Source organism: Dermacentor variabilis, chromosome 7 (assembly GCF_050947875.1).
Source record: "Dermacentor variabilis isolate Ectoservices chromosome 7, ASM5094787v1, whole genome shotgun sequence".
Lineage (NCBI taxonomy): Eukaryota > Metazoa > Arthropoda > Arachnida > Ixodida > Ixodidae > Dermacentor > Dermacentor variabilis.
In genome coordinates, this window is record NC_134574.1 from 145,282,455 (window position 1) to 145,300,043 (window position 17,589).

The 17,589-nt window shown below is 44.7% G+C and overlaps 2 protein-coding genes across 6 annotated transcripts in view; one reads left to right on the top strand and one right to left on the bottom strand.

The window, feature by feature from the left end:
• Positions 1-17,589, top strand: part of LOC142588095 (tRNA (guanosine(18)-2'-O)-methyltransferase TARBP1) — a 72,000-nt gene that overhangs the window by 34,879 nt on the left and 19,532 nt on the right. For 3 of the 4 annotated variants that reach the window (XM_075699557.1, XM_075699556.1, XM_075699559.1), the window contains exons 21-24: positions 1,011-1,176; positions 3,488-3,667; positions 4,175-4,299; positions 4,996-5,132. In XM_075699557.1, coding sequence (XP_075555672.1) covers positions 1,011-1,176; positions 3,488-3,667; positions 4,175-4,299; positions 4,996-5,132 — 608 coding nt within the window. Of the gene's footprint in view, positions 1-1,010; positions 1,177-3,487; positions 3,668-4,174; positions 4,300-4,995; positions 5,133-5,652; positions 12,893-17,589 lie in introns of those variants that run through there. The other variant, XM_075699558.1, reaches the window with a different exon arrangement.
• The window catches only part of LOC142588096 (uncharacterized), a 50,477-nt gene continuing 45,394 nt past the window's right edge, over positions 12,507-17,589 (bottom strand). Inside the window, exons 3-5 of one of the 2 annotated variants that reach the window (XM_075699562.1) lie at positions 17,078-17,277; positions 14,540-14,680; positions 12,507-12,636 (exon numbers count right to left, since the gene is read on the bottom strand). In XM_075699562.1, the coding sequence (XP_075555677.1) occupies positions 12,507-12,636; positions 14,540-14,680; positions 17,078-17,277 (471 nt within the window). Of the gene's footprint in view, positions 12,637-14,539; positions 14,681-17,077; positions 17,311-17,589 lie in introns of both variants that reach the window. The other variant, XM_075699561.1, reaches the window with a different exon arrangement.

The window sequence follows — 17,589 nt, forward strand, 5'->3', positions numbered from 1 at the left end:
GAATTTGTATGTAATCAGACATAATCAAATTGTCGAGATTACACTATTTATTTATTGACAATACCTCAAGGACTATGTACACAAGGTTTTACATGAGGGGTGGGTGAAAAAACAGGTTAGTTGATGTTGACAAAAAGTGACTCAGAGGTGGCTTTGAAGAGAGCTGGGTTGACACGAAGAATGGCATTTCAGGGAAGATTGTTCCAGTCGATGCTATCTTGATAAAAATGATTGAAGGTGAATGGTGGTGCGCGCACGGGGAGGACATACAGCTTCAGCATGACTGGTGTGTTGAGAGATGCGATGAACTGCATTGATGGCAGAACAAGTTGGATAGCGCATGAAAAAAAACTTATGACAAAGTGAAAGCCTTGCGATTTTGCGGTGTATTTAAAGACTTCGTAGATGTGCTTTTTCTTTTGGGAGTACTTATGGGAGTAGTGTATGAGTAATCAGAATAGTATATGAATTTAATGGCATGCTTTTGTATCAATTCAACAAGGTCGGTTGGAATGTGTTCAGCACGATTCCAAACAGAGCAAGCATATTTTAATTTGGGGCAGATTAGCGTGTTAAGATAGTAGTTTTACCGAACGGGAGGGCTGTGCTATGTTCCGCCTGAGGTAACCTAAAGGTCGGTTAGCATCATTATTATTCTTGGTTATGTGCGTTGTCCATGTTAGATCGTGGGAGATATGAATGCTTATTTACTCTGCGCAAGAGTGTGAAATGTTGTTGCCATTAAGAGAATGTTTATATGTTTGGTACTCATGCCAATTATGAAGAGAAACCAAAGATGTTTTGTTAGTATATTCGCAACCACTGAGCAGTCACTAGACCATTTATCTAATTTTAGTAAGTCGGTTTGGCGAGCTAGGTTATCAGTTATGTCAGTGGTTAGGCGAAAAACGACAGTCATCTGTGAACAAGGGCATCTTTGAAAAAATATCACTTCACAAATATATTTGTGAAGTCTTGCTTTACGAGTGTGGGACCATTTCTTGGTACAGACAATATTCTGTGACCTTCCTCGGCTGACCGGTCTCACGGACAGGGAGTTCATTCCACTCACTGTCTTTGAAGAAGTCCTCACCGTGGGTCCTGAGAAGCTTGCCTTGCCACTGTATAACCTTGATGACCGGCTTTCATCTGCTAAGCCCAGCCATTGGCTTGAAGGTATATATATATACATATATTTTTTTTTGGTTTCTAAACAGTTGCTCTTACCTGCTATGATGTATTGGCCAAGAAGCAGACAACTTCACAAGTGCTTTTAAAAAATTATAATGCAACTAATATGAAACTTGTAGCACAGTAGAACCTCGTAGATGCGATTTTGTTCCGTACGATTTCCCGGTGCCAACGTTCACGATCGAGAACATGGAAAATGACCCAGTACAGTCATGCTTCTTTTTTTCCTGTTAATACGTTCCCGGAAAGCACTATCTTTCGGCACCTACGTTCAGCACGTCGCCAAACTACAATCATGTTATACATTTTGTGGTCACCGTTTCCATGTAAACAAGGAAACGTGCAAGGCGTGCACAATCATTAGCCACCCCCCACAGCAGCTTCACTGCAATACTTGCCTGCCCATCTCATGTGAAAATGCTCACATGAGACTCACACAAGACCATCTCGTGTGAAAATTCTCACATGTTCACTCAGTTTCCTATTCCAGCACTGGCAAATCTCCTCCCCGGTCCTCGCACGCCGCATTCCCAACTATCACCGCCAACCCTGTTGCATTAAGTATCTTCGCCTATCTTTTTCACAGCGCATAGCGCGTAGTGGCGTTGGAAGCATACTGCGTGCTTTGAATGGGCGTTAGGCCAAATGCGTCGCTGTTCCCTGCTGCAGGCCCTTGCTGCAGGCGGCGTGAAGTGAACGTCATGTTTCGCTCCAGTGGCGTCATGAGCGTATCGTATGCCGATGTCACCGAGCAGCTCAATTTCATTTGGGTTCCCCGTCGCTGTCTTAAAATACTATGCAATAGGAAAGCGACAGTGGGTGTCTCTAGTTGCTCATAACCCACCAGCTTGATGCATGTTCTTGACTCGTGCCACATCAATTTGCACTGAGTGGGCGGGGCAAGTTGCCGCCAAAATGCACCGGTCGAAGAAGCTGCTGACCCAGCCTGAGTTTGAGGAGCACGAACTCAAGCTCGCAGACGCCACAAAAACAACGCACGTTTCGAGTAGCTCGGGGCTGCACGAGCTCTATGTGTGTTTTCATCTCATGCTGCAGCGATTCTCGCAATGCTTTGCATTGCGTATATATCAACTACAGTTGAGCCTGTCAAATTTTTTAGTGACTTTGGATCATACTTCTTCCTGGATAGCAAGTCTTTTCTCATGTTTCTTTTGCAAAGGCTTATGAACGAGGTTATACTGTATTAGAGTGTGGATGATGTGTGAATTCCCACTATTGTTCTTCTTTGGCATTGAGTTCTCTCACAGTGTCTTCATTTTATGACAGCATGAATCATTGTCCGTAATTGTAAGGGTAAAATATAATGTGCTAATATTATTTTATCTTCATGTAATAGTGGTTGTTTAGATGTATGATACTCAAGTACACATTTCACAGTGAACAACTCTCTCTGTCACACCTGGTACCACATCCTCCTGCTTTCCGTTTGGCCCTCAAAATTATTCCCACCTTGTGTGTGGTAATACGAACTTGATTTGCGTTTCAAGGCAGTAATTCTCTTGTTCCTCTGCTGAAACAAACAAGCAAACAAACAAACAAAGGTTCTCTGATGGGGGAGGGGGGGTCTTCAGCATCAGAACTAAACACTGAGAATCAGAGAGTGACCTTCTGACTAAGACCTTTCCAGGAATCGCCGTTCGAACACAGCTTGAACACAGTCAAAGTGCGTGTGGCTTGCGTGAGACCCTAAACTCCTTTTTCCAGAAGGCACCTTGCCTTTGTGCAGCACAGCCTTCACCCTTCAATGCTAACATGTCGCTAATAAATTTTTTGTGCATATCTCTTGCACAAGCAAGAGAACAGCAGCACTATTTGACAATGTCAGATAGTTCACAGTAATGCTGATTTTCTACTTGGAACACTCTTATTTTCTAATGTTTTCTTACGAGAAATGGGAATGAACAGGTGCCGGTCATCATATTTCTCTCGGTTAGCAAGAGACGCTTTCTGCCATCAAAAACAAGCCGTTGAGCTCATGTCACCAGTAAGTCTAGTCATGGGTACCTGCTGGTCTGTTATAATAATAAAGTAATAGAATAGTAATAGTAATATAGTAATAGAATTGGTGCCACAAGAAGGAAAACACAGTTGAGGAAGGCAGAGGATTGGAAAACTTGCTGGCATTGGAATGTAAGCCTCTGACAGAAGGCAGGTAATTGGAGATCACTGGAAGAGGCTTTCACCCTACAATGTATGCAAATTAGGCTACTGATGATCGTGATGTCCAAGTGCTAGCAGTTAGTAAGTTTGGCGCCTGACGATGAAAACGATGCAGGAACTAACGCGGAGGCTGAAGTGGTTCTCGACAAAGAAGACTACCAGAAGAAGATCACCCCCTGGAAGCAGCAGCTGGCCTCGTGCGACCTGATGTGGGACCTCGGCGTACCGAAAAAGAAGACCGGTGATGGCCTGATTGTCGTCGCCTCGTTGATCGACCGCATTCCCAACTTGGGCGGTAAGTTCTTGTCAGGCTTGCGAAATTGTTGTGAACATGACTTCGTGGTTCAGTTGCCAATGATTCCGGTTCTTGCTCTCAAATTTCGTGCAATCATGCGATCTGACTGCATTGCTAAATTTGGCATTACAGTTTGCCTTGTTGCAATTTAACTCTTTTTTGTGTGGACTTGCTGCTGTGCCACAGTGGCTGTGGCATTCTGCTGCTGAGCCAGAGGTTGAGGGTACGATTCCCAGCCGTGGCAACTGCATTTCAATTTGGGTAAACTGCAAGAATGTTTGTGTACTTAGATTTAGGCGTAGGTTAAAGAACCCCAGACGGTCAAAGTTAATAGGGAGCCCTCTGTTGCGGCATATTTCATGGCTGTGTTTCTTTGGGACAAACGCCTTGTATGAATGAATGGAGGAGCGGATGAATCTATCAGTCAACTTCTTCAGTGTGTGATCTAAACATTCTTTTGTCAAAAAATTTAACAATATTCTTCGTTTTTTATTTTTACCTTTGCAGGTTTATGCAGGACCTGTGAGGTATTCGGAGTGAATGAGTTTGTGGTAGGCTCGCTAAAGTACCTTGAAGACCGGAACTTCCAAGGACTGAGCGTATCGGCTGAAAAGTGGATCACCATAAGTGAGGTTAGTCTACAGCACCATTACCTTGGGAAGACTGTGCTTTCCCCCGTTTGAAAGCTGCTACTTAAAAAGAGATCATGTAATAATTACTGCTGAGAAAAATCTGCGTATAATCACTAAGGACTTGAGGAAAATGTCTTAAAAATCTGAAAGGGAAATTAGTTCTCCACCTGACATTAGCATGAAGCTGTAAAGAAAAGCCAGTGTCTCTTCTTTTTTTTTTTTTTTTTTTGAGATTAAAGAAGATCTTTGCAATTGCAGAACACGTTTTGAAGATCTTCAGCACTTCGTCACCTGTGAAGTTTTCTTTCCGAGGAACCTATGTGGGTTTCTTTCTGTAGCTTTATGCCACTTTTGGGTGGATGATAGTCTTCTTTCTTACAAAACTTTCTTCATCTAGTGGATTTTGTGCTATACATAGTTGCTCATTAGCAAAATCTATTCAATTAAAACCTGTTTGAACCTTTTTTTGCTATGCCAGTCAATGTTTTAAACTCGCAGTATTAGTTGTGCGTACATAAGTGCACTCAAATGACTGCAGGTTTTTAAACAAAAGCACGTAGTTGTCACCAGTCTATGCCGTTCTTCAATGTTGGTTGACCAACGCACAGAACTGAAGAGCCATTTTTGGGTGTCCTTTTGCCACCTACAATCTATTGTTTTTCCATTTTTCTCTTTCACCTACATTGTGTGCCTTAGGTAAAAGTGCACCAGCTGAAAGAATACCTACCCGGGAAGCGAAGTGAAGGGTATACCCTGGTAGGTGTTGAGCAGACGACTGGGAGCAAACCGTTGCATGAGTTTAGCTTCCCGCAGAAGACACTGCTTTTGCTTGGGTAAGTCGTTTTGGCACCTTAGTAACGAGGCTGGCCTCAGCCCCCGCGCAGTGCATGAATTTGGTCTTCTGAAGTTTTCGTTTTCTCTGACATTGTGGATTGCTGCTGTTAACTGTTGTCAGAAGACATGTTTTATTTTTTTTTAGGAGAAAACACGTTTTATTTGTTGCCTAACTGAAGTTAATTGTCAAATTCAAATTTATAATACAAGTTAATAGGCGTAGTCACTTCAGTAAATTTTCTATAACCCATTGTTAGAGTTTGTTCTGTTCCAGCCTAATGTGTTTCTGGTTTCCCTCTAGCCGTTGTATCTTAACAGTGTATTATGTCTTCATTTCTGTGGCCATATTGATTAACAGAACTCACCGAGAGTTCTGTACTATCAAGTCAGCATTTGAAAAAGCCTTTGGCAGATGTTCAGGCGTTCGTTAGATCAGGAGTTGGCTCAGAAAATGATTAGCGTATAGAGAAAGGAGATTGTCACAATAAAATTCTCACTTCTTTCTTTTATCACATTTAGAAATGAGAAGGAAGGACTCCCGGTTGAGCTGATTCAGCTGCTTGACGTCTGTGTCGAGATTCCTCAACACGGTGTCATACGTTCTCTCAATGTTCACGTTAGCGGAGCCATCTTGGTATGGGAATACACGAAGCAGCACTTTGCGTTGCCTGCCGCGGAATGACCTCCGGCAGTGTGCGGTCATGTTGCTCAGCTGTAACGGCCACTGGCTGTTCTAGAATTACCGTTCTTTTCTTGCACCGAGCAGTGCAAAGTGTATGTATGCTTGCATCACCTACCAAGGCACGGCAGCCTTTACATCTTGAAGTCTTCCAGCAAACTCAGCATTAGCCTGGGAACACTAAGGGTGGCCTGAATGAAGCATGAAGTGAGTAAATATCTACCATTAATGAAGTTTTCCAAAGTGCTGCTCAGTGAATTGTCAAAGGACAAAGGTTTCGTATTTGCACAAAACTTTTTACTCTCTCGCGTGGCAACTTACTGTGCAGAAGTTTACTGTTGCCTGTGGGAAGCTCTTGAACCACAGCTAAATTGACTCATGAGTCAAATGTTTGATGCAACGAGGAAGGATGCACAATAATCTGCCATGTCATGTGTCTGGGTAGTCTGTGCCAGAGACGGTGGCAGGGCTGGTAGTTGCCATGTTAAATATGTACAGGCCTGCTGATACAGACCTGATGTACAGGCCTGCTGGCCTGCTGAATATGTACAGGCCTTGCAGAACTACTGCAGGCATGTGTTGTACCTGCAGTTCATCTTCAGAGCTAAGAAGGCACTCCAACTAGCTGTTTCAAGATGTTCTTGTAGCATTATAAATTTGTGCAAGACGGCATTCAAGCTGTATTGCAAGTGCAGTAACGACCAGGTGTTTCAGTGCCCCTAGTGGAGCTCACTTTGCCTCGCAACACAGTTCAGGTACTGCTTTGCACTGCCTTTGAAGCACTGCTGATACATTCTGGAACAACCAGGAGAGGACGCCATGATAGGTTTACCACCATTCGGGGAGGCCAAGCTTTGTCCAGGAACATAATGAACAAACGTGTCGCTTCGTATTAGGCAGCTTGAGTCAGCTAGGGCAAAGCACTATCATCTGAAGTACTTGCTGCCAGGCCTCTGCATCACACTCCATGTAGCAACAAGTTGTGCTCGCCATGGAAAACGTGTGCATTATTTTGTCAGAGGGGACACTCGAAACCCTGCTAGTTACATCGTGTGTCCCAAGCAGCACGGGACCTGGGGCCAATATAGAGCCGATATGGCCCTATGTAGGACCAGCATTTCTCAATAATGTGCAAATACTTACCAGTATGCGGCCACTATCGGGCCTGACTTTTTATGTCATAGTTAATGTGCCAGTGAAGAGGCATTGCACTTTGAAGACACAGGACACAGTGCTGTGTCGTGTGCTTTTTTTTTTTCCTTGGCATCCTCATACTTGTGTTCTGTGGGGTCAACATGGTCAAAAATGTATGACCAATATTTCTCTACGTCAGGCGTTGACCCCGTCTTCTCGTATTGCTGGGTCGGCGCGTTTGAGAAGAGGCAGAACACACTAAAAATGTACAGTCCTGCAGTATGTCATGCACCTTTCCTTGGTGTCCCCATGCTGAAAATTGCAGTGGATAACTAACTTTATGTCAGACCAAAGCCATTCTATTTACGTCATGGCACAGGTCAGCCACCGCATCACTCAATAGCCTCGCCAAAGGCTTTGCACAATCTATTGTGGCGTGCCACCACGTATTTTTTTGGTGTACATAGCCATGAGTGGCTGTGCTAGAGTCTACTTTTCCTCAATTTGCACTGATCCATGCCACTTGGGTGCTCGCACGATACATAAAGGCACTGCATTGCTGCCTTCACATCTTCAAGTCTTACTCTACATTACACGTTGCTCCGTGCAGCAGTACTTCGTAATCTGAATTCTGTTGTTTAATTCGCATGTACTTCTCTGTGAATTGTCAGTTTCCATGTTCGCAGTAAGAATGAAGAGATGTGGCACATAAGAGTTCTGAAATGGCAAGTTGTGTATGGGGGCCTCTATCTTTCTTTTTATATTTTGGCTTTAGTTTGAATTAGGAAATATGTATTCCCCCTTGTCAGATAGGTTTCTTTTGTAATGTTGTGGCGGCCTCTTGTTTATGTAGCATGGAACAGAACCAGGTAGCAGCCTTGCCAAGGCTATCACTTAATCTCTGTTCTCTGCATAGACAACCTGTACATAGAATCAGAAACTTATTATTGCACTCGTGGTCTTGGATGGTTCTCACACTGGCCGAAGAAAGCGCTTGCTAAAGCGTTATCCACGTTAGTTTTTGTTCACGTGCTCTTAGTCATAGTGATGCCCTACATGGGCAAAATTCTAGGTCAGCTGGGATAACGACGTCAGCCCGATCATTCAGATGTTGTCTCTGTGCGTGTTACGACTATGTTTCATATTTAAGAGTGTAGTGTGTTGTAGTGTGTACAATAGTATTATATAAATTTAGGTATTAAGAAATTCAGTCAAACCTCAATATAACGAAACTCACGATGTGATGAACTACTTTGATTTCCCGAGCTTAGTTCCATTGAAAACTGTACATTTTCCTCCCGATTTAACGACCACTTCAAGCATGTATTTGGACCCTGTATGGCTAGTAAATGTAGCAAGAAAAGTATAAAAATGTCAGCCAAGGAGGCAAAGGTAGTTTCAAGTGTCCTTCTGCATGAAAAGTTTGAGCGGCAAAAAAGCCGTTGAAGTGCGTGCATCAAGATGCTGTAAGCAGCAAACGCTGCTGCATCATTTGTAGCATTGGTAAACAACTCGCAGAGGCCATGGGGGTGCATGCCAGCTCACTGTGCTCGGAGAAACACGAAAGCTGGCGCTGCAAAGGGGGGGGGGGGGACAGGAACGTGTGCCTATTTGCTCTCTCCCCATAACGCACGCGTCCCCTCCTCACACGCGGGCCATGTGGCTGTATCTCGGAGGTCATCTGCGGCAAGTGCAAAGCCAGAGCTGAGGAACTTGGAGCTTTGATGTGCATTGTGCTCATGCATTGTGCTCGTGCATTGCGCGCGTGCATTGAAGTGTTGGTAGTCGCGTAATCTCAAATTTTCGAGATGCCATGTGAAGCATTTGGTCGCGTTGTGACAACGAGTTCATGGTCATCGAGCGAGGTATGTTACGCCGCTTTGTTTTCCTGAGCGGCGTGTGACATCGATAAATCTACGAACCTTACTTCGTGTAGTTGTCTCTTCGCTATCGCTATCAGTGCTCAGCCTAGCTTTCTGGCAAAACTGGCTTTTTTTTTCTTTTTTGTTCGGGACGAATATTCTTGTCTGGTTACACTTCTGTTATTAATTTGTGGGCACCATCTCATGGCGGCTGTGGTGCACTAAGTGGGTTCAGTTGTCGCATTGAAGATTTATGGCGCCACGCGACACAACACACGCAAATTTCGAACGCCGTGAGCCTCGTAGATGCATTGCTCTCGGCACTATCTGCACGGCGCATGCTGGCACTCACAACCATACTATTATGGCCCGACCTTCTTGCGATTTGTTTAGAAGTGCTTAGTGACACGGTACTGCCAACTAGGAACGCTCTGGGAATTTGTTTTTAGTGCTAAAGCTTTGAAACCTCAAATTAAAGAAATTTGCAATTTAACGAAGGTTTTCGTTGCAAGTACAACTTCGTTATATTGCGGTTTGACTGTAGCTGCTTTTCTATTCAAGTGTGTAGGATGGTGCATTTGTAGGCAATACGAATTAGGTGCCTTGTAGCATTTTGTGAATATCTACGGGTACTTTGCTGACTTCCCAGTGTTGGGGCCTGATCTGTGTCATTTGTTTTGTTGAAGCCTACATTTAAAGCTTGCTTGCATGTATCCAGTGCCATAAGAATAGGTAGACATCGCTTCAAATGCTCTTTTATGTACAGTTTGGATTGTGGCAGTTTAATTTAGTGCGTGCTGCTACGTGTTGACACGAACTATCTAGTGAGAGAAAACTGTATTAAATACATTTTGTGGTATTTGTTTATTTCTGAAAACTCGTGGTGTACTTTGCATATCTAGAGATTGTAAATTGCCAAGCTTTGAATAAGCGTGGCTGTGTTTCTATCTTTGCCACACATTTAACACACTTCATCGAGAGGATTTCTCCGCTCTTACCTCTCCTTTTCAAGAACATGTCAAATGCAGAAACACTTTTATTAGGTGACTGCTGAGCAGATTTGAATAAATTTGTTGAATCTGAAAGATAAGGTTAGATAGGCTGCTGTGAGCACATTTTTTATTCTGATGCTCAGGTTCTTGACAAATTTTTTTTTTAAATCGGGTATTTAAAAAAATTGAAGTGTTACATTTAAGAATGCACTCTGGGCAACCCCGCAATGAAAAGATACATATTTCATTTCTCTAAATTACATCTTAATTAATGGTCATAATGATTAGGATGTCCAAAGCAGACAAATTTGTGTATCATATTGGGGAGTGGCATAAAGCAACAGTTTGTGAATGGTGTACCGCACACACGTAGTCGTCGTATAGGCACAGCTGTGCATCAGTCATGTGCAATACTGATGGCACGCTGTCTCCTGCGTACTTAAGGACTGCTTTCGACATGCAGTTGGTTCTTCCCGGTGACGTGGTGTCTAAATCCCGCTTCTGACACCATCTTAGCACAAACACGATGCTCACAGCATCCTGGCCCGAACAGGAAGAAACAATTCTTTACTGAGAGCATTGCTTGTGTAGGCACAAGACAGCACGCCGCCAGTACTGCGCATGACTGAAACGCAGCAGTGATGATACAATGACTGCCCATGTCCGATACTAATGGGGCCTTAGCAGGATACATGTGTACAGAATAACCATTTAAAATAGATTGTAAACTGACACATTATATTTGGTGGCCTTTATTGCTGTTCACAGGACTGCAATGGCTGTTTCCATTGTGAAATTATTGACATTGGGACTTCGGAGGTTAAATTTTTATTTTTCTAAGTCTTTCATGTTCAGCTACAGTATTTTGGCTAGATATTTGAGAATGCAAATAAAAAATCCATTCCTGCCAGTCAGTAATTGTGCTTTTCTCTTTTATGCACGACACATTTCATTCAGATAAGTTCGGTGGTTCTCTAATGGTAGCATCTCTGCATTGAACATATATTTAAAAAGGGGATTGGGATGGGGGGGGCCTCAGCTAAAATTGTCTCTAAATGCAAAACTTCAACTGTGCCATTGCCACTCTGTGTTTCCAGCAGCACAAGGAAGAGACCTAGGACAGTTTCTTTCACAATGCACATTTATTCACATATATACATTCGACTTTAAATTACATTTGTGCCTGAACACATTTCCCTAAAGCACAGAAAGAAGTGCTCTTGTATTTCATTTCGTTCCTCATTTTACAGTTACTGCGAGTCATAATCTATGGCTTGATGAAAGCGAATCTATTCGTTTGTGACACTGATTTTACCTGTAATAGTCTGTTTAAGTCGCTTTTGCAGCATTAAATTTCTCTATTCAGCCGCATATGTTTGCCATAGCTGCGGTTCATCATTAATGGTGTTGAAGAGGTGCATGTACTAACAATACTGTTCAGTGAATGTTCTTAAAGTACTTGATGTACAAGCATTGTCAAGTAACAGCCTGTTGATCACAAATGTAACAACCATGCTCATTTGTTTCATTAGGTGTGTATTAACATTAACGTAGTATATATATCTATATATATGGGTGGCATTGCATTACACCAGTCAAGCTGACTTCATGAGGTGCAGTGAAAGCCACTTCCAGGGCCGCTCCCATGATGCCATTTGCACGGGGAGTTCTGCTCTCGGATGGACTAGAACAATTTAACGCAGGCTGAATGTTTGCAGTGTCGTTATTCTCATAAGCAGATTATATACTGGTTGATGTTTTTTTTTTAACTTTGCTCTGGAGCTTTGTGGATACACAATGCCTTCCCCGTTGCCTTGTCGTGTGCCTTGGCCAATTCTGTCACACGTGCTGCCATGTGGCAAACGACTAAACATGTTCAAATGCAAGATGGCTTCTTTGTTGGGAGTTGCGTAGTTAGCATATACTAACAATATGTTGCCAGATTAGCCTCAGTAGCTGTGGCATTCCGCTGCCGAGCATGAGGTCGTGGGTTCGATTCCCGGCTGCGGCAGCTGCATTATGTAGTCGAGCCTTGTCAAAACTATGTTCCACTTTACGCAAGTGTACCTTCATCATATCCGATATTCGTTATAAGCATATATGCGTGTCATGCTTATATTGGCAGGAAAGATGTTAGTTTTAGTTCGTCATATCCTAGTTTGTTAAATTGAAGTTTAACTGTAATGGCGGTATGCAAAAAAAATGCTCGTGCGTACCAAGTATTGAGTGCATGCTGAAGGATGTGGGTTGGTCAAAGTCAGTCCAGAGCCTCCCCTCCCCCCCCCCTCCCTCCACAATGGCATCTCTCACAGCCCTCTTTTGCTTTTTCACTGCTAAACCCAATCAAGTTTAAAGGCCATGTTAAGTGGCAGTCCTTTCCGCTGACTGCCACACGGCATTCCTTCCTTTGGCTTTCCATGACTCATTGAACTTTTTTTTTTTCCCTGGCTTTTACTGCCTACACAAAACAAGGGCAGCGAGGAAAGTAAAACCTAAAAGCTCTCACACGCTACACTGAGCATCTATCCTTTTTAAATTGACGGCTTCCTTTCATAAGCAGTCAGTGAGAGGTTGTGACAGAGTTAATCTATTATAAAACGATTGCGCCATCCATATGATGATGTGCATATGAAGTATAAGCGTTGTGAGCTGTGTTCGGAGTATATGCATTGCATGTTTAAAAAAAAATTACGAAAGCTCTTGATGTCATCTTTGTGATGGGAGGCTTCTGCACGGGAACTTGATGCGGCAGAGTTGATGGTACCTTGTTCCCATGCGTGCAGCCAGCCTCACTTCCTCTGTGATTTTGTCGTGGTTGGGGTTGTGAGGGAACATCCTGAAAAGGAGACAAGTTTCAGTCATGCAGCTAGCTTTGCGCAGCACTGTCTCCAGATAAACATTTCCAGCTATCGATTAAAACAAGCCCTTGATGCCTGTGCTCAGCATCCTCGAAGGAATAAAAAAAACAATAAGAAGTAGTGACAATTCTCACTGCCAGCACTTGCCAAATGTTTGAACTTTCGTAATGGTGTTTATTGTATGAGGCATATAGTACCTGATTCATGACAATAAAAGCTTTCACTCATTTTGAACATTGTCTCTCATTCAAAAGAGTTGGAAAAGTAGGGCTGTTTGGCACCTTTTCTTTTAGTACTATTAGCATTCTTTAGAAACTTCACCCAGCAGTTTGTCTCTATGTCTGCACTTGACCTCTTTCCCGCCAACTTGGGCCACTATAAGTAGTCCAAGGATCCGCTGTGGTGGTGTAGTGGCTATTACGTTGCGCTGCTTAGCCCGAAGGTGCGGGATCAAATCCTGGCTGTGGCGGCTGCATTTCAATGGGGTGAAATGCAAAAAAAAAAAAGAAAGCCGATGTACCGTGCATTGGGCCCACATTAAATAACCCCCAGAAGGTCAGAATTAATCCAGAGTCTGCCACTTCAGCGTGCCTCATAATATGTCACGTACGATGGTGTTATCAACGTTGAACTAACTGGCAACCAACTAGCACAAGCCAATTTTCTCATAATCAGATCGTGGTCCTGGTGCGTAAAACTCTAGAATTAAATTTTTTTTTCAGGTAGTCCACAGTCAAATGGGCAGATCACTGGGCTGCTGTGGTGGGGTTCAAACTTGGGTCGCTGGGTGTGTAGCTCTGGGTAACTGGTGCTCTTCAGTGAGCCTTCTTAACACCAGCTTGGGTCACTTGGTTATGTGCTACTCTTCAATGAAGCTCTTTGACGCCAATTTGGGTAACTGCGCATGTGATACACTGCCTTTCATAATATTCATTAAATAAAACATTATCATCATTTACCTACCAACCATAAGATACATTACTGTAATGGCATCGAAGTCGCAGTGTTTGTAATGGCATCAAAGTTTTTCAACCTTGCCAATTTTCGGCTATATCTGTGAAAAAAATTCCAAGCTCTATATCAAAATTCCGCTTCTGCAGTCACTAGAATTTAACTTTCTTCCTGAAATGCAACAAATTTTCTCAATATTGTTCCATTAGTTCTCTTAAAGAGAGAGAAGCATTTCTGCGTTTTGAATGCATTTGAATGGCGGCAGCATGCGCAGAAGCCTGTGCCAGGGAGCTCTGTGATGTTGGCAGGTCCATTTGCTTGTTTGCGTTCAGCGACGAAGTGTCGCAAGGAAGAAAGCACCGTAGCTTAGGCGATCGAGCACTGCAACACCCTATAAGTCATCCCAGAAGTGGGTTGCTTGTATAATATGTGGAATATGCAGTTGTTGCAAGTCCAGCTAAACGGTAAAGAAATAATGTACACATTGTCTCTTCTGCTCAATAAATTTAAATGATACCAGAACATTAACTTACGCGAACGCTTAAAATACTGCATGTAATTTCGTTCAGTTGTTCTCGTGTGACATGAGGAGTACGATTCTGAACATTGGACATTTTTGAGTTCCACAGTGTTGTCTAATTTTGTAGTGGCGCCATTTTTAGCCAATCGGAGCTGACCAAGTCACAAATTCGACATTATCGCGGAATGCGACAATACTCAGAATAGTACTCGCGGACAAAAAAAAGGAACATTTTATGGTGACGTCTGGTACACCAGAGTATAAAATGAACAGGACATGTTTCTGAAATTCTATGCAGCGTGGTTCGACTTTGCAATTGGTCGAACGTGGAAGCTTCTTTCTTTTCTTTTCTTTTTTTTTGGAGCGAGTTTCCGCAGTAACCCTGTCTAAAACCACAGGTGTGCGCTTACCACGGCACCATCCTGAGCGCGGCCACGATTGTGTCCTTTAGACTGGCATAGAAACGGGCCCTTTCAGGCTGTTCGCATGCAATCCTCTTGAGGCACCGGTAGTCACCCGTGTTCAAGGAAGTCAGGTATGTGGTCGCCCACCTGCACAAAGGAAGTGAGGGTGCTTGTGCTATCCCCTAAAAAAAGGGCTGCACACTGGCTATGGGCATTGAAAGAAACTATCTCGGTGAATATAGCGGTCACAATCGTGTCCGAGTGAAAAAAAGAAAGGAAAGCCACAGTGTCGCGACATCATCCGAAAATTCACAGGAATGCAACCGTGCCCTTGTTCTCATAGGAGCGAGCCTCTTCGCCCGCAGACTACGTCACAGGCCTTGCCTACCACCTCACACGCACAGGCTGCATGCACAAGTAACCGGCAGCATAACGCAACCAACACGGAGTTACTGCGAAAACGTTTAGCGCAGCAAGAAAGATAGAAAACAAAAACAAAAGAGTAAGACACTTGCGTCGACCTTACAAAAGACTAGATCGACGTACAGAGCGGTTAAAATGATTTCATGATTAAATGTTGATCGTATCTCTATTCTGTCTCCCTTTCATGTTAATTATTCACTAATTTCATCTCTTATTTGTATCTTGTTTAGCGTCGACACTTTCTTAAACGCTTGGAATGTGCCCCTCGCTGCGTTTTTTTTTGTTGCTCTTTCACGCTACTACCACGCATGGGGCCTATTAGCCCCCATTGTTTACGGCTTCAGAGCACACGCACAAGGCCCGAGCAACGCATTCGCGTGGCCGGCAGCTCTCCACTCTCCCTGCTTCTCCAATCCAGCTCTCCTCCGTCCCGAACTATGGCACTTCACGCGATCAGGTGGAGGATGCAGCAGTTAAGTTAGATTTCACTTTTCTTTAAGTAGTCACAAGATAATGAGGTCCTAGATACGCCAGCCCCATGTAAAGTCAGCTAAGACCTTTTCATAAAGAAACAATATATAAAAATTATTTACGAGATTACGCTTGAAGACGTAATCTAATTTCGACATACTTCTGGAAGTAGGAGTCTCGACCAGTAGGATGGACTCTGTTCCTTTCCGGTCTTAGGGAAGAACGAAGCTTGGACATCCAGCCAAAATTGCCTTTCGTAGAAAGCTTAGTGCTCCGAGGTGCTGTTCCAAACTCTGTTGAATTCTGCCTTTGTTTTTTGCTTCGATATTGGCTCAAAAAAAGGCTACGCTGGCTTGCACAAGAAGGCCACGCTAGCTTACGCAAAGCGCAACCGCGCTTTGTGTAATACTTTTATTGCGATAGCAATCATGTGTACACTCCGGGCGAATTTTTTGTCGTTGGCGTCGCCGTGATGTTCCGTAAAAGCCCAAATGCGACAAGCTCCTTTCGCGCCCCGCGCGCTGTATGTTGTGGGTGCGAGGGGAAGCTTGCTAGGGTGAGAGGAGAAGGATCCGAGGCTTGATGCACGCCTAGCGTAGGAGGTGACGTGATTAAGATCGCCCTAGGAGGGAGGGGGCGGGGGAGAGTGAGCTCGGGTCTCCTCAACCCGGCCGTGCGGGAGATGGTAGAAACATTTTGCGGTTCGCACCATATCTTGGAGGTTAATCTCTGCCGGGTGCGAAATCGTGGTGAGCCGATCGGGCTGGTGACTGCGCGTGCGCCGTCTTTCTGCGCGCCTGGTGCTGGAGGTCGCGTAATCTCCACGTTTCGGAGACGTGTTAGGCAGCGGAAGCGTTCGCTCCCTTCTGTTCGCGCTATTCAGCAAGCCGGTGTTGTGTCGGCGAGTGTTTCCGGTCATCGAGCGAGATCTTTTCATGTTCGCCTGTGCGCGCGTGACTCCACGCTTGCTAGTTTAATTAGTAAGTGAACGTTTACTGCAGCTTGTACGGGTGATAACTACGAGCCCTGCTTCGTATAGTTCATCATATTTTGCTATCACTATCAATACATGCCTCGCCTTTCGGGAGAAACACATTTCTTTTTCTTTATCCGTTGAAAAGTTGATTTGGTATGAGCTTGAACCAGCCGAGGTGGCTTGGCTTGGTTATGGTGTTGCGCTGCTGAGTTTGGAGGTTGCGGATTTTATCCAGGCCGCAGCGGCCGCAATTCGGGAAGGGCAAAATAGGCAATACCGTAAAGAATACGGTAAATAATCACAGGTGGTTAAAATCAATCCGCAGACCTCCACTACGGCGTCCTTCATAACCCAGTGTGCGCTTGGAGACATTAAATAGCCGTTACCATGGTAGGTGCGCGATCGCAACGCGCAACTTCCCTCCAGTTAAATTTTTCAAAACCTTATGGATACAACACGGCCTCCGTGATTGGGCAGTGCGCGCCGTCGACGCCGCCCGATCTCGGAGGCCGTGATAGAGCGGAGCGCCGGGAACTTCCCTCTAGTTAAATTTTTCAAGAAAACCCTATGGATACAACACGGCCTCCGTGATTGGGCAGTGCGCGCCGTCGACGCCGCCCGATCTCGGAGGCCGTGGATAGAGCGAAGCGCCGGATATCGTTCGCGCCGCATACCGCACGTGTCCGTGGTCCTGAGGCTCGTGCACCGCTTGCGACGGCGGCCTGGGCCGGTACTGCAGCGTGAACTCGGGCGGGTCGGTGCGCCTGGCCGTGTAGAGGCCGAATCCACTGAATCCCGTGGCGAGACCCAGCGCCACGAGCAGCGCCTTGAGGAACATGACGGCGACGAAGTTGGACACGTTGAAGGCCAGCACCTGCGAGGCCGCCGCCAGGGGCGAGAGAGCGCGCTGCTGCGTCATCAGCAAGGGTGAAAAACATTGGGGGGGGGGGGGGAGTGTCACGTGACAATCTCGAAGCCTATGGCCATTAAGAAATAAAAGGAAGGACCATGGGAGATAGGCCCCCACAACAACTCACGGCGTGAGAGGAAAACGAGCGCGCGGGGAATATGGGGCGAAGTAGAGCGGGGATGCTTAGCCACGGTGGAAAGAAAAAAATCTGGAAGGAACCATCGATAATGGTTGTCAGAGGCAGCGCGTTAGCTTCATCTAACGCTGAAGTTCTGG